Below are 17,886 nucleotides of genomic sequence, written 5' to 3'. Positions count from 1 at the left end.
TATAGTGCTTACCTCTGCTGAGGTGATCACTCGAATTTTATTGCTTTCTTCTGCAGCACCCTTCCCCCAATGACTTCATGCCCCCATAGCGGATAATTCCAATTGAAAAGGGCAAAGTACACCATCACCAATTTTTTCATCTAAAAAGAGCTATGAGTCTACCTATCAAGTAGATTAGCCTTCCCATGTCAGCCTGGCGCAATCTCCATCACTATGACCAGCTAATTTTGAATTAGAATCAATGACAAATCCCAGGAGTTTTACCACTTATTAATGAGAAGAGTCTGCAAGGCTGTAAAGTCCACAGACTATTCACCGGATCTTCTCATTCAAGCATTGTGCATTTCTCTCAAACTACTGATTTGCATCATCAAGAACTTGTTAAGACCGCAAACTAGCCTGTTCAAACATCTGCTTTCTAGACCATATAGTGATGTCATCTGCGAACATTAGCACCGGTCCAAGGGGTGATTATTCACAAAACCTTGTGATCAACGGGCATATAGGCTGTGAGAAAGCACATCTAATGAATATAATCTGCTTTCTTCTCATCAAGTAGGAGCTGAGGGTGAGGAGCAGCTCACCACATCCATAACTGGCAAGCTTGTCAAGAAGGATTCCTCGAGGTACCTATGTGATAAAAAGCCATCCTCAGATCGGAAAGGATCAGGTGCAAAACATTCCTCACCTCAAAGGCTTCAATGATACATACAATCAATAATTCAACATACAGCTGTAAATGTAGTTCCAAGTATGATCCTAATCAGTCAACTCAGAATCTTATGATTGTTCATGCAATATTCAATATTGCATGATTAATTATCAGATGATATTCAATCTGATTGGACATGATTGACACTCAATATCCAATCCCTCCATCAAAGACCAGGCTATTCCTGGATGGATCGCATCAGTCAGTAACATGAGAAAAAAACTGGTTAAACAGACCACACTTCACTTGATCATGATGGCAGCATTACAGATCACAATTATCTTAATTAAAAATTCATTGATATTATATAGACTCTTTTCAATCAGCCACTTAGACAAGGAGGACCTGAAGATGTTTAACAGACGAGCGCTCACCGGCTCTGGCAAGTGGTTAAACATCCTAATCACCAGTACTTCACCTTTGACAAAGGATAGTGCGGCACATCCGAATTTGTTCTCCTCCAAGTGTTGTAGGAGTGCACTCTTGTTCTCTCCAATGTAGCATTGTGATAAAATATAGCAGTGAAGCAAAGGTAGTGTCCACAGACTGTGTGGATGACCAGTCTGTAGAAGATTGGCTGGCAATGTGCAAGTGCATCATACTAGCTATATCTGATGATTCGTAGAGCTTTCTTTTGGAGCAGTAGAATGTCTCTGGGATGTGGCGAATGTCCCATGATCGAGATACCATTCATTATGGTACCATTCATATTCATGCTACCAAAAACAGCATGATACAACATCAGCAACCTCTCGACTCGCAGCAGTGCTCTCAACTACTTAAAAAGATAATTATATGACTCTTGACAGCTTTTTACACAATCCAAGAATATGATGCTCTCAGATGTTCATGCATAAACCTTTGCAGTCGATGATGACAGGCATTGTTGTGTGAAGACATCCATGTTGTCGAGATTCCAAGTATGCCTGAACAGCTGATCTTTTAATCATTTGTGTTTATTATAAAAGAACCAAAACATTTTGAATAATATCAACATATTGCCATTCAAATTATAAACTCAACCTTTCCCATAAAAACATAATTGAACATTGTCTCTCACGTTACTTAGACAAATTGAAATCTACCCAATCTGAGATCCTCACTCTGTCGTGGAAGATGACGGCATTTACTCACAAATGGAAACACACCAAACTTCAGATAAGATAGATCCAAGATTCATTTATTGTCAGAAACACTTTAAAAAAATGCAAGACATAGTCAACAATTTAATAACAAATTCTAAAATATAATAATAAAAGTTAATAGATATCTCAGTCACATCGTAATATATACAACAATAAGATAAAGATCAGCAAATTCTATATAATATAAGAAACATTTTTAAAACAGGTATATCACAGTTAAGATAATACAAAGACATTACTACAAATCCTCATAACCATATGGACAGCAGTCAATTAGATTTTTTTAACAGAACCTTGAAACTATTCAATTTCACATTCTTTAATATGAGCAGGCAGTTTATTAAATTACCTCTTTTCAAATTCAACAAAACTTTTCAAAGTTTAATGGTAATTGCACTGTGATAATCTAAGTGCTTCTTACTTCATACTTCATACTTCTCTCCTTAGTCATGACCAGATAACTGGATTGACTGTGTCAGAAAATGGACCTGACTTGGTCCTTGTCGTAGAGTTGACATAAAACCATGTCTGTAATAAACACTTATTTACGTTTATAAACTTAGTCAAACATATAAAAAACATTTAAGAATAGTAATATTTGAACTTTTCAAGATGGCCTTGCCTGTATGCATTACATTAATTATCTCTCGATGTTAGCTGATGTTTCTGGTGGCCTCGAAGTATTCCTCCACTGAATAGAATGGAGACTCTATTAACCAGTTTTTGATTTTTGTTCTGAAGCTCCTGTCGTCCAAGTTCTTCACACTGTCAGGTAAGGCGTTGTAAATCCTCAGGGCTAGTATTGGGAAACAATCCTTCTTCTTACTCAGCCTGCAGAAAGGGATGTCTATTTTCGCTTTCCCTCTGGTGTTGTAGGAGTGTCTGTCTTCTCTTCTTGTGAGCAAGTGGAAATTATCCCTTGCGTGCAACAGGGAGAGCCAGATATATTGATTGTATACCGTGAATATTCTCAGCTTGATAAAGATGGGTCGGCAGTGGTCCAAGTATCCCGCCGAATCTAGGATTCTTAGAGCCTTCTTCTGCTGGAGCAGTACATCTTTACAGCCTGGAGCGTGCCCCCATAACTGAAGTCCATAGTTGATATGGCTATGAAACATAGCAAAATACACCTCCACCAGATGCTTCCTGGAGATTAATGGCTTCAGACGTCTCAGTAGGTACATCACTCTGGCTAGTTTCCTACAGATGTTATCAATGTGGCTACTCCAGCCAAGTTTAGCATCCAGTGTAAAACCCAGTAGCTTCACTTCTGTGAGATCGTCAAGCTGCTCCCGAACAAGAGTGCATGTTGTCTCCTGGGTTTTGCTTTCATTAAGCATCAGCTCATTGCTGGTGAACCACTGCTTCGCCTGTTCAAAAATATCTGCTGCCAACCTCTTGGACAAATCTGGTGCTCTACCCCTTGCGAAAATAGTGGCATCGTCAGCAAACATGAGGATGTTGCCCATAAATCCAAGGTCATTTATCATTACCAGGAACAAAACAGGACCAATCACTGAACCTTGTGGCACTCCGTGACGAACCTGTAGTGGACCTGAGTTCGCTCCATCAAGGGTAAGAACCTGCCTCCTATCGGAAAGGTAGGCTCTGAAGGTGGCAAGGACTGGACCGCGCACTCCATAAGCAGCCAGTTTCTTGAGGAGAATATCGTGTGAAACACACTCAAAAGCCTTGCTCAAGTCCGCCAGAGCCAGAGACACAGAGTCACCCGCCTCAAAAGAGTTGAGGATCTCAGCAACTAGCTGTGATACCGCAGTGACCGTTGACTTTCCCTGCCTGAATCCATGCTGGGCGTTTGTAAATAGGTCTCTTCTTTCAAAGTAGAGAACCAGCTGCTTCTTCATGCACACCTCAAAAATCTTTGCCTTGTCTTGTAAAATGATTGTGAATATTACTATTCATGGGTAATATCGAGATATGGGTAATACAGATATATCGAGCTTCATCACCAGTAGCTCTGTATTGGCTAATAATTTCAAGAGCATTGATATTTGGTCAACTTTTTTCAACATAGAATCTATTATCAAAAAAGTGAACATTGTAGTCAAATACTACGCTTAGAAAGACTTTTCAATCGAGATTTCTCATTTCTCTTGGAGTTTTGCTGCAATGACAGTTTTATTACAAGATATATGTAATATATAAATAGTTCTCCATTTATTAATGGTTTTTATTGGATTCTCTTATTTATTTATTATTCATAGTTTTTAACTATACATTTTTTCTCATCCACCTTGAACTAATTGTGTCAGGTTGGTACTTGACCACAGACACAGACACAACCACAGAAGACAGACAGACAGACGTCTGATTTCTGAAGTATGTGAGCTATCAAAATGGAGGCTGTTTATCTATAGTGAATGTAGTAATTGGGATTAATACAGTGATTACTCATTTAAGAATCAAGATTTCATTCCTAGAAACAGTTTAGGGCTTTGTTATTTATTTAAAAAGTGTATGGTTCTAATTTATTCGGGCATTACTTGTAAAATGCAGCTGGAAGACGTGTCACAAAAAGGAGGAAGGGATAGGTTGACATAGGCCTACTCCACTTATTGAAAGTAGTATGGTTAATAATGTAGACCGTTGTAAATTTACAATATTTATTGGCCTAAATATTTGTCATCAATTAGTTGAGTAGTGAGACAAAGAACATAATATCTGTGATTTATATCTGATGTTATTTGCTCGACATAACACTCCCAAAATGAAGAAACTACTTTCAAAGATTGAGACTAAAATAGATAATACAGCAAAAGAACCTAACAGTTATGTTGGAAAAGCATTCACTGTTGGAAGAATGACTGTAACAGTTGAAGAAGTCTTGGCTGAGGGTGAGTAATTAATTATTATTCATTTAGTTTTTTAAGAAAATATGCCTACAAAAAATTAATTGGTCTGAGTTTAAAGGATACAGTAATGCAATGGGCAGGTAAGTCTTAGCTATAAACAATTTAAATACTTCTACTGAAAATGTATCAATTCATTGATCTTAAGTCTTATATATAATGTCTTCTCATCTCCTTTATATAATTTGTGGGGTGTGTCTCTTTCTCAAAATACTTTATGTATTTATATTTTTGCAGAAAAATATAAAAAAGGACCATACGTCTAAATTTTCTGATTTATGGTACTCAATTTTCAACTTAATCACGAAAATTGAGTGATTTCTCGATGCAAATTGCACTGAAAAAGGATCATTCAAAAAATAATTAGGTACATATCCTTCATTTTGACAGTTAGAATGTTGTACTCCATACAACAGAATACGGTAACAAAGAGTCTATTATAGTATTTTATCAATCAGTACTTTAATTTGTATGTCAAATCTGATAATAAGGAAAAAATTTCAAAATAGGCTAATTGCTATAAATTAGTTATCAATTTCCTGAAATTAGATGATTTCAGCCCGAGTAGCTTGCTGCTATAATGAAAAGTTGATCATACTTAAGTTAGTTGAACACTATGAAATGTTCATTGATTTTTCAGAAAATATTATGATTCAATAAATTAATATTAATAATAATTAATTGATATTATTTGAAAACGTTTTGATAAACTTGGAGAGCTATCAAGGTATACTTATGCTCTGTCCTCTGTAGTAGCCAATTACTTATGGTTTTAAGACCACAGAGTAAGAAACAATAATTTTTCCATTTTCTGTGCTTAGGCCATGAGAGTATGACTCATTAGCGCACTTCATTCAAAATAATACGTAGTACCTTAAAATATAGAATTGTGAATAATTATTCTTTCTTCCATGCATTAAAATGGAAATTGTCTAGCCTACCTTGTAAATAGATAAATTCATTTGCTCTTCCCAAATCAATTTCTACTTATCACTAATTACCTATTTCGAATGTTCTAATTATTCAATGTTTGTTTATCTTTAAAAATTTAGATTTTTGTGATCTCTTATTTTTCTAGGTGGTTTCGCCGTTGTATTTCTTGTAAAGGGGGAGAAAAATAAGAAGTTTGCTTTGAAGCGCATGTATGTCAACAACGACCATGACTTGAATATAGCCAAAAGAGAGATACAGATAGCTGTAAGTACCATTTCAAATATTATTCCATTAGAAATCATTAGATTTTAATGAAAATCATTAGATTTCAATGAAAATTATTAGATTTTAATGAAAACGCAATTGTAATTATCTTTTCAAATACTTAACACTTTACGATTGATGTTTAAACGCAGCAGAAACAAAATATATCTTTGAAGTATTTTTAATATTTCTGCTGCAGATATAGATATATAAGAGGGAATCTAGGACTAAAAGTAGATATAATAACGTGCTGCGTGTCTTTTTCTAGCTTGACAGTTGACATTGACAACCGTTATCCTCAAGGTAAATTCTCATAAATTTCTTGAATGTTATCTATAGTAAGATTGACGCTATAAAGTCTGTCAGTGGAAATAATCGATCGGCATAGTTGCTACTTTCCTTTTTCCACTTCTTTCTATGTTGGTCAAGCTATCCCGGTATATCTGACCTATTCATTTTATTTTCTTGTCAATCATAAATCATTACAATATAATATGATCTTATATATAATAAAGGGTGACACAGAATAAAGGGAACTTTTAAAAACGCCATAAAACATTAGTGGGAAGGGCAAAAATGCTTTTATTCAAACTATTGTAAAGTTCAAGACTTGCCATTTGAGAATTATTAATATCATCTATCACTTTTTAACAATTACTTCTTTAAGATGGCTTCCTCCTGCACGAATACACTCTTGAAATCTGTGTTGAGGTTCCTGAACGATTGCTGCAACATTTCAGCTGGGATATCGTTAATTTCATTTTGAATTGTCTGTTATGATTCAACCACAGTTATTGGTCAAGTTGTGATCAAACATTTTATTTGAGATATCTCCACAGAAAATCGCAGGTGGACAAATCATGGGACCAGGAAACGCAGATGTTGCAGCGATCAATGAGGAATTCGTAACACAGATATCACAGAATACACGAGAGTGTATTCGTTCAGGAGGAAGCCATCCTAAATAAGTAATTTCAAAAAGTGATAGATGTTATTAATAATTCTCAAATGGCAAGTCTTGAACTTTACATTAGTTTGGATAAAATCATTTTTGCCCTTCCCACTAATGTTTTATGGCGTTTTTTAAAGTTCCCGTTATTCTGTGTCACTCTGTATAAATCGTTGATTATTGTTTATAATATTAATTTTACCTAAGCATATTATATTCACCAAGTAAATGTAGGCCTATATATTTCAATGGTTCAAATGAATTTTCATATTTGAGATGAAATATCTTTGTAGATCATTATTTTTCTTCATAGTCTAAAAACGACTTGTCTTTGGAGCAAAGTTGAACAAGGATAGCTAGAGCTCTGTCTAATGACACGCAAGGGTAGCAATCCATTGTCACTCAGATGCAGACTTTATAACATGAAACTCACTATAGTGTTGTTGAATGATTAAACTACAATATAACATGCAATACGTTTATTCTTCCAGAGTAATTTGAGTGGACACAAAAACATAATAGGTTATGTAGATTCTAGCATAACGCATACAGGGAATGGAGTCTATGAAGTCCTACTTTTGATGCCTTACTGCAAATGTCATGTGCTTCAAATGATGAACTCCAGGTCAGTTATGATTTCATCTTGTTCAATTGAGCTATTTACACTGTCGCTGAAAATGTATGCTAAGTCTATTTAATTCTAGTTATTGCATTTTTAACATTTTTTTTAAATTGACGAGATTGTATTTTAAAAGTATAATGAATTAGAAACAATCGGTATTCTTCAAGATGCGTCAGAGAAACTTACTTATTTGAAAGGTCAATAAAAACAAAAGTAATTTAGTTATTGTTTCTATCTTTTTTTTTATATGAAAATACAATATCCCAAATTTTTTTCAATGCAGTCTTGGAAATGACATCAGATCAATGGCGACCCTCATTGCGCATCCACTGAAGAAGTCGATTTTTAAGATTTGTATCCACTCATTGCAGTAGGTATCAATTGGAATTTTGGCGATAGCGTCACGAATGTTGTTCTTGAGGTCCGTGGTCGATCGACATAAACCAGGGATTTCAAATAACCCCATAAAAAATCGCATTGAGGAAACGCATGTGGAAATAAGCCTCGTCACTGAAAAAAATGACCGCGTCTTCAGTTAGTTTGTCAATCAGAATATCACATGTATTTTCACGGCCGTTCAGTCAATTCTTGAACAACAGCCAATTCATATGGATGTGATCGAATGTCTTCATGGGAAATTCGTTGAACAGTGGAGTCAGAAATTGCCGTAGCAGCTGTGTGTTTGCGAGCCAAACGCCGGGGAAAACGCACAACTGACTGCCTCACTCTTTCGATATTTTCTGGAGTTGTGATGGCTCGTTGAAGTTCATTTCTGGGTTTAGCTACACTTCCACACTGCCAAAATGATTTAACCCACTCCAGTAACGAGTCTGTAAGGAGGAATTTTTAATCGAGCGCGGAAGGCACATTGCGTAGCAAGAACTAGTGATCGACCATTAGAAAAGAAGCTCTCAACTGCGAAGGCCCGCTGCTCTCTAGACCAGAACATGATGGCTACTTACTTGAGGGAGGATAAATCTGAGAAGTTTCTTCTCCAGATGCGCCCCCTCCTACCCTCCACACGACCAATTCACCGCGCGGGATTTTTTCAAATGAGTAATAGTTTCTCTGGCGCACCTTGTACATTCAATAGACTGTATAATACATTTAATAATAATACATATTACATATAATAATCTGATCAATTCTGTTTCTTTTTGACTTACTCTTTCGTGCAGACATCACTTACAAACTTGAAGCAAATAAAAAATAAGGTTCTTTAGTAATTCTTGCTTTATCAGTATTTCTTCCAAATTCTTCACACCTCATGTATATAGATGTACTCTATCTATAGTTTCTATGATATTGTTTCCTTAATCTCTAATTTGTTCAACAAATAGCAATTACTCATTGTATACATTCACCATTATTGATGATAACGATTTTCACTAGTGACCATTTCCAATTGTTTTTTTCCAATTTAAAAACTTATATCTTATTGTGTGACATTCCTTGCAGGTTGCAATCGGGTTTCAGTGAAGTAGAAGTGCTAAATATATTCTGTGATATTTGTGAAGCTGTGTCAAGATTGCACCATTGTCAGACTCCTATTCTGCATCGTGATCTAAAGGTGAATCATTAGTTTCCAACTAGATTGATATTTCTCTTTGTATATTAATTATGTGTCTGCGTCACTATTTGTTCTATGCCAGTCTCGACTAGAAGAACTTGAGTCGATTCATAACGGAACTCTGCAGGTATACTCATATCAGTTTTGTGCTATGAATCATGGCAAACTTCATGAATATTTTATAATTGAATTAGTAAATTTCGACTACAATCCAATTTAATAAATAATTAATTCACATTAATATTGCTCAAGTTACTGCTATTTTATGGTAAGTTGAAACATAATTTCTTCTAGCATTCCGTAGTAGATTGAATCCATTATTTAGAACCAATGAGGAATATTTCAAAGTGTTGTGGAAAAGCGATCTCTTTTGTGTATTCTAAAGGACAGACGGCATTTTTAGCTTGGCCACGTAATTAGACACAACGCATTCACGTTAAGAATACTGGAAGGTATGATAAATAATTGAACAAAAGGTTCGTGGAACACCAGGGCTACATGGAGCAAGTTAAAGATCTAGGGATCCAGAGATCCAATCTAGGGATCCAACTGAAAAGTATAGCTCTGGACAGAAAACGATGGAAAGCTGCCTACCAATCGAATGATTGAAGCTAAAGAAGAAGATTCGGAACTAAAACTGATTAATCAAACATCAAACATGAAATATAAATATTCATAAATTTTAATTTCATACTGTTTGTTTTATCTGCTTGAAGTGGGTATCACATTTATTGTGATTGATTTTGGTTTGGTTCTGTGGTTTGATCCGCAGCTATAGTGATATTTACGTTCAAAAGTCAATGAATTCATAGGAGAGAATAGTTAGGTTATCACGTATCCCTTTCCACAGCCTTCTGTAGTAGAATAGTCGTCATTCAAGTCAACCCGCTGAATTTTATCTATATATATAAAAGCGAAATGGCACTCACTCACTGACTGACTCACTCAATCACTCACTCACTCGCATAACTAAAAATCTACCGGACCAAAAACGTTCAAATTTGGTAGGTATGTTCAGTTGGCCCTTTAGAGGCGCACTAAGAAATCTTTTGGCAATATTTTAACTCTAAGGGTTGTTTTTAAGGGTTTAAAGTTCGTCTTTTAGCATGTATATTCTTCTTCTCCCAATCTCTTAATTTATAATTGGAATTTATAGTATCATATGTTACTATAGAACTATAATCTAGATAGAGTACCTCTTCGAAACAGTTGTTAACTGGCAACTAAATTAATAATTTTTTCAAGTTGGCATTAAGTTGAGTTGACTTAGTTACGTTGGCACCAAGTTGAAGATTTAAATGCATAATTGGAATTTATAGTATCATATGTTACTATAGAACTATAATCTAGATAGAGTACCTCTTCGAAACAGTTGTTAACTGGCAACTAAATTAATAATTTTTTCAAGTTGGCATTAAGTTGAGTTGACTTAGTTACGTTGGCACCAAGTTGAAGATTTAAATGCATTTATCGCGGAGAAATTGATTGGGCACTGCTACTTCAATCCTGGGGATATTATATTACTAGCAGTCAGGCTCGCTTCGCTCGCCATATCCGTTTAGCCAGCCGTTTAGTCTGGACCCCCGACTGGATTGTCCTAACATATGATAAAAATGCCCAAATGAAAAATGCAGGCGAGCGAAGCGAGCCTGCTGATCTCAATCTTGGACGATCCAGCCGGGGGTCCAGGGGGCGGAGCCCCTGGCTAGACGGATATGGCGAGCGAAGCGAGCCTGACGGCTAGTCTTATATTAATCGTTAGAAAATAAAGATCAATTCTATCTCAAATACATTTTTTTCGTCAAGAAATATATATTTTCTAATGGTCTAATAATGAATTTTCATAATTGTAATTGTATATGCTGGTAGTTCATTATATCTTTGCATAGTATACAAATATTTTTTCTATTTATTTTACATAACCTGGCAATTTTGCAATGGTGCGGAGATGACATTATCTGCTTTAGTAACAGAAAAGGACAGCGAACCAATTTTAATTGGATATTGACTTTAAAACGTGAATCCCACTATAGAGGTTGTATATTATATTCCATTCTCGTATTATATCTCATTCCCAATATTTTTAAAACATTACAATAATTTTCAATCTTTATAGGTGAATCTCTTTGTTGGTTTTTGGTGTGTTCGGAATTTTTCATTAACATGACTCGTACTATATCAAAGAATACAATTTTTGTATCAAACTTAAACTTCCAAAGTTCTAAACAGTTGAAAATATATTGGATGCAATGCAATCGGACCGAAACTACTATTAAAACATTTCCAAACTACAGTAACATTAATCTATTTCTTAATTCTTCTTCCAGGTGGAAAATATCCTGAAAAGTGAGTCAGGTAGCTATGTTCTCTGTGATTTCGGATCAGCGACTGCAAAAGTGCTCAGTGTGAACACACAGAGCGCCTCGGCAGTTGAAGAGGAAATCCAAAAGTATACTACGCTTTCCTATAGAGCCCCTGAAATGATCGATATTTATTCAGGGCGACCGATAACAACAAAGGCAGATATTTGGGTAAGTACCTACCTTCAAGTTACATTGATTCTTTCAACTTCGTTGAAAAATTATATATCTGCAGTATTGAATGCTCAGGACTGACGGTGATGATACCTTATTTTAATAGTAATTATTGGTGATTTCTGATTTTAATCTTCTTCTTTCTTACAAAGCGCTACAGCCCTACGTGAACCTTGGCCTCCTCAACAATTCACCTCCAATCATCTCTATCACCTGCTCGCCTCCTCCAGTTTCTCACTCCCAAGCACGCCAGATCTTTCTCCACATCTTGAAGCCAGCGGGTTTTGGGGCGACCTCTTCTCCTGGCTCCTTCCATTCGTCCAAGCATCTGTTTCTGTGTTCTGTTTTGGTCCATTCGTTGTACATGGCCCAGCCATGTACTTTATATACCTTACTATATCTTTCCCTTGCAAGATGGTGTTGACTTCTGCATTGTTCCTTATTCTCCATTCTCCTTCTTCATATAATTGGACCATGTATTCTTCTCAGAATTGTCCTTTCGAAGATCCTCAATGCATTCATGTTTTGTGAACAATGACCCATGCTTCACAGCCATAATACATATACGTTACTACTGGTCTTATCAGAGCAAATTTTCATTTTTGTCCACTATGATATAAGTCTAGATTTCATCATATTTTTGTTTGCATAGTATGCTCTGTTGCCCTGTTCAATTCCTCTTCTAATTTCACTGCTGAGGTTGTTACTCACATTGAGCTCTGTGCCGAGATTAGCTATTTATGTATTAAGAGCTTAATGCGCGACATTATCGCTCGTGCAAAACAGTTATCACGCGACGCGAAGCGGAGCGTGATAATTTTGCAAGAGCGATAAAGAAGCATTACGCGCGAATTACATACAAAATTTTTTCTACAACTGCCCAAACCTGTTAAATTACTTATATCGGCGGAGTTAATAATAATTCGTCTTCACTGATATCCATCATGGCTGCATAGTGCAGAACCGGTACAATTAGTCAATTACCGACTTTTTAGGTTCAGATCTGACCTACTTTTGGCGAGCTGCTTACCATCAGCTGATTAGCGAGCGTAAAGAAACTCTTCTGCGCATGCGCGAATGATTAGCGAGCGTAAAGAAAATCTACTGCGTATGCGCAGATGGTTAGCGAGCGAAAAAGTAGATTCTCCTCAGAAATAAGCTGTTTTACGAGGAGAATTGAGTATGTAAATTTTTTTTACGCGCAGTTGTAGAAAAATATAAATTTATATACATTTTCAAATGTGTATATTCTCCAACTTCAAAACCTTCATTCGTTCTCCTTGTCAGAGATAACGTAACTTTCATGTACTTGGTTTTGTTAGTGTTGATACCAAGTCCTATCTCCAGCCCTTCCTTCTCCAATGTGAGAAACATTTTTTCAGAGCCACTACATTACGAGCCACTAATAGAATGTCATCAGCATAGGCAAGTCCTTGCTTGGATTTGAAAATTATATTCCCTGTAAAATTAAGTTTTTCCACCACTTCAGGCAGAGCTAGGATAAAAAGCAGTGCTGATAGTGCGTCTCCCTGTCTTACTCCTTGTCCAATTTGAAATGCTCTGCTCGTTCTACCCCCGACAAGTACTTTAGCATTGTTACTTGACAAAATCATGGACGCCAATCTTATAATTTTTCTAGAGAAACCAAAAGTTTCAAGTGCTTCCAACAGATTTTTAATAATCACAGAGTCGAATGCCTGTTTGTAGTCAACAAATAACATGTGGTAGTCCACATTAAAATCCGTACACTTTTCCATCAGTTGGCGTATTGCAAAAATTTGATCAGATTCTGATTTTAATAGAGCGTCCTATTCGTATTCAGTTACGGTCATTTAAACTTGAAAAATCAAATGAATACGGTTGATACAATGCTGAAGAATACAAAAGTTGTTTAAAAACCTAATCTTTTCGATAATAAATGAATTGCTTTATTCTAAGGTGTTAGAGGGAAAAGCCACTGTTCAATTCGGAAGAATTCGTTAAGTGTCATGAATCCCATATCTTTCTCAACCGATATTCAATATTGGTTCCATTAACCACTTTTATTAGTATCATTATGTGGGAGGGGGGTTTTCAATAATATATTTATAATTGTGTCATTTACAATGGAGTGCACATAGTAATTGACAAGAACGGTACCTGCGAATGAATACAGTTGAAGTAGAATTCCAAAAATGTATTTTAATTTTATACTTTCTTGAAATTGGGATTTGATTAAATATGAGTTGGGCGCTATAAGTGTGTAAGTAATTGAAATAAGTAATCATCAGCAAGGCGATCTTTATAATGTTTGAAGAAAAGTGGTTCATGAAACAACATAATCACTATGAGAAAAATCTAGGTTTGGCTTGATCACCTATAAAAATAGATGCTAGCTTTATAAAATAATTAAAATGTTTATAAGGTAATTGATTGCATCTGCTTAGTAGAATTTATGGATAGACTATCTGGTTCTGTTGATTATATTTCATTCCTACTTACAAATAGGAATAAAAATGAATAAATTTATTTTTTCACAGGCTTTGGGGTGCCTTCTTTACAAACTCTGTTTCTTCTCGTTACCTTTCGGAGAGAGCTCACTGGCTATACAAAGTGGACAATTCACGATTCCCGACAACTCCAAGTACTCCAAGAATATGCATTGTTTGATTAGTAAGTTTATGAATTCTACTACATACTTCAGATTATTTATCAAAGGCTACTTGATGAACTTAATCGATATTTTGTAAACTGTTTGCTTTCAAATATCGTTCTATAAATAAAACCGTGATGTACTAATAAAGTAAATCTTAATATACATCGTTCAATGTAGTACCGTATGGAAATATTTTCTATCCGTCGAAGAATGTTTAAATATGATAATAGATCTGAAATTGAAATAAAGTGAGGTGATATTCATAAACTTACCATCCTTAAGTGGTACCGCCTCTAGAAAGTGTATGCTAGGCTACTCGGTTTTAACTCCTTTTAATTTGAATAAATACTCTATGATGAAACTAAAATTTTTTTATTAGAATAACGTCAAGATATTAGTAGTTATACTCGTACTTAAAAAAGATGCCAAGCATGAAAAATCTCTAGTTTTTGGTATTGATATCTATATAATATAAAAGCGAAATGGCACTCACTGACTGACTGACCGACTGACTGACTCACTCACTCACTCGAAAAACTAAAAATCTACCGGACCAAAAACGTTCAAATTTGGTAGGTATGTTCAGTTGGCCCTTTAGAGGCGCACTAAGAAATCTTTTGGCAATATTTTAACTCTAAGGGTGGTTTTTAAGGGTTTAAAGTTCGTCTTTTAGCATGTAAATTCTTCTTATTCTCTTAATTATAATTGAAAAATGTCCATACCATATGTTAATATAGAACTATAATCTAGAGAGAGTACCTCTTCGAAACAGTTGTTAACTGGTAACTAAATTAATAATTTTGTCAGGTTGGCATTAAGTTGAGTTGACTTTGTTAGGTTGGCACCAAGTTGAAGATTGAAATTCATTTATCGCGGGAAAATTGATTGGGCATTGCTACTTCAATCAGAGCTATTCCTGGGAATATTATATTACTAGCCGTCAGGCTCGCTTCGCTCGCCATATCCGTTTAGCCAGAAGTTTAGTCTGGATCGTCCTAACATACGATAAAAATGCTCAAATGAAAAATGCAGGCGAGCGTAGCGAGCCTGCTGATCTCATTCTTGGACGATCCAGTCGGGGGTCCAGTGGGTGGAGCCCCCTGGCTAGACGGATATGGCGAGCGAAGCGAGCCTGACGGCTAGTGAATTTATATTTTCAAGACTGTTTATTGATAATTATTCAACTAATCACATTTTGATCAATTTGAACAACGCACCAGCTTGTATCAAATGTTCGATTACCGTATAGTTTTAATACTTAGCTGATATTCTATCGGGTCTCATCAAGACGAACTTGTCCCAGATATACACTGATTCATTGGTAAATCATTAAAGTACCTAATGTGTGTGTGTGCCTCTGCAGGATACATGTTGGAACCAGATCCAGATAAGAGGCCTGATATATTTCAAGTGTCGTACGTTGCTTTCTCCATACTAGGAAAAGACTGTCCTGTACAGAACTTACATGTGAGTACTGATTTACATAATTTTTATCGTAGTTTTGAAATATAGTGTTGTTTTATTTGAAGAATAAATGGAAGGCTAATATTGTTAATTTGAATCTTTGTGTTGAAAATAAATGAGAGATCGCATTTATTCAACTGTTAATGGATATACAGAGTGAGTCATATGTATGGGAACCCTTCAATAAGTTAGAGACTGTTGTAGGTATAAAACTGTAACTTCCAGGATAAGTTATTAGTCGAATACTCTACCTTTTGACGTACAACTAAATTTTAACCTCACATAAGGCCTTAGGGATTGTAACTCGAATATTTCAAATGTAAACATCCACTGTGTGGTACATAATTTTAAAGACCTTTTTAAAAAAAGAAAGATGGCATCAATGGAAAAATTCTATAGTACTTGTATCCAAAATGGTGGCTGATAGAAGTTTCAGTTAAAAAAAATAATGAGGGTTTGAAACTCAAATATTTAAAATTTAAACACTCATTTTGTGGTAGATCATTTTAAAGGCCTTTTCAAAACAAGAAAGATGACATCAATAAAAATGTTCTATGATACTTGTATCCAAAATGGCGGCTGATTGAAGTTTCAAGTAAAAACGAACTTCAATCAGCCGCCATTTTGGATACAAGTATTATAAAACATTTTTATTGATGCCATCTTTCTTGTTTTGAAAAGGCCTTCAAAATGATGTACCACACAATGGGTGTTTACATTTTAAATATTCGAGTTACAATCCCTTAGTGAGGTTGAAATTCAGTTGTACGTCATAAGGTAGAGTATTCGACCAATAAGCTAGACCGAAAGTTACATTATTTTATATATACAACAGTCTCAAACTTATTGAAGGGTTCCCATACATATGACTCACTCTGTATAATGATTATAACGAAAATCAAAATTAAATGGGAAGCGATTTGATTTCGTGCGCCATTCGCCTGCTACTTCCTTTGTATGGGTGACCACTTTGAGAGCCGAACTCCTATAAATTTATGAGTTTGAAAGTCGCTTCCCGGTGGTTTGGAACCCACCTAAAGCTGTAGGTCCACTCATCATCATCCGCCTTATTTCCCACACACAAGCCTAGAGTTCATATGGGCATCATCCTCAAAAAAGAAAAAAGAAGATAATGAATTAAAAATTGAAACTGTCAACTACCCCGACTTCTACTGTCATTATTTGCAGTAGCAGAAGTCTTCGGGGTGGTTGACAGTATTCACCTCGATTTCGTTCAATAATTTTTATATTAAACTCAAAATTTTCAGCTCATATATATTTTTGGACAAAAATTGAACTTTTAACTTTCCACAGTAAATAACCTATTTTTATGGACATGTTATTATATATCAAAATTTGGAAACAGAATAGTTTTGGGCTGTGCCTGTTGTTCTTTCCTGATCAAATTCATATGATTTGTAACTGTATCAACAAATGAATAAATAAATAAAATATTCTATATTCAGTCTAAATTAAATTCAAACTAGAATTTCATAATTGTTTTCAACCTGATCATGCATAACCTTAAAACTTTATTTGAAATCTGGGATTAGGAATTCTTTAGCTGAAAATGTCTTGAATCTTTCCGTATATTTGTCAGCAATTTAATATTATAGAAAATAACTAGTACCATAGAGAAAATGTAGCATAAGAAGATATACCATGGTATGGGGCGTTTATGTACCAAATTTCATTGTTAACTCAAGCAGATTGTCCTACTAGAAGCTAGAAACTAGATTTCAAATCTGGGATTAGGAATTCTTCAGCTGAAAATGTATTGAATCTTTCCGTATATTTGTAATCTTCCTACTAGAAGCTATGTGACGCTGTAAGTCTCTCATACTGTGTTGTTCTTACACTCTCACCTGGCCAAAACAAAAGTAATAGACAGTAGTCAACAGCTTGAGTTAACGAAAAATTGGCTTCAAATTTGGAACATAAACGAGCTATAACATGGGATATGTTTAGAGGTGGGTTGGTATCTGAGTAACCAGTATTTTGTAACTGTTACATGTTCTTGTTAGATGTAACCGTTACAGGGTTTTCAAAGTACCAAGGTCTATAGAATAAGGTCATGACACTATTGTTGTGAGCAGCCATTTTATGGGGTCTTTATGGCGTTACATTTGAAAATCCAATCCAATTCAATTTGCTCGTAACAAAATTATGCATTTTAAAAACAATATTC

General features: G+C 35.3%; 1 protein-coding gene across 1 annotated transcript in view; it reads left to right on the top strand.

Annotated features, from left to right (window-relative positions):
• The first annotated feature begins 4,157 nt into the window (after positions 1–4,157).
• Positions 4,158–17,886, top strand: part of LOC111054326 (serine/threonine-protein kinase ppk29) — a 57,064-nt gene continuing 43,335 nt past the window's right edge. The window contains exons 1-7 of the mRNA XM_039421801.1: positions 4,158–4,712; positions 5,806–5,924; positions 7,365–7,498; positions 8,954–9,065; positions 11,393–11,596; positions 14,119–14,251; positions 15,598–15,701. Of these exons, the coding sequence (XP_039277735.1) occupies positions 4,556–4,712; positions 5,806–5,924; positions 7,365–7,498; positions 8,954–9,065; positions 11,393–11,596; positions 14,119–14,251; positions 15,598–15,701 (963 nt within the window). The 5' untranslated portion in view covers positions 4,158–4,555. The remainder of the gene's footprint in view (positions 4,713–5,805; positions 5,925–7,364; positions 7,499–8,953; positions 9,066–11,392; positions 11,597–14,118; positions 14,252–15,597; positions 15,702–17,886) is intronic.

The sequence above is a fragment of the Nilaparvata lugens genome, chromosome 2 (genome assembly GCF_014356525.2).
Source record: "Nilaparvata lugens isolate BPH chromosome 2, ASM1435652v1, whole genome shotgun sequence".
NCBI lineage: Eukaryota > Metazoa > Arthropoda > Insecta > Hemiptera > Delphacidae > Nilaparvata > Nilaparvata lugens.
This window is presented reverse-complemented; position numbering and strand designations above follow the sequence as displayed.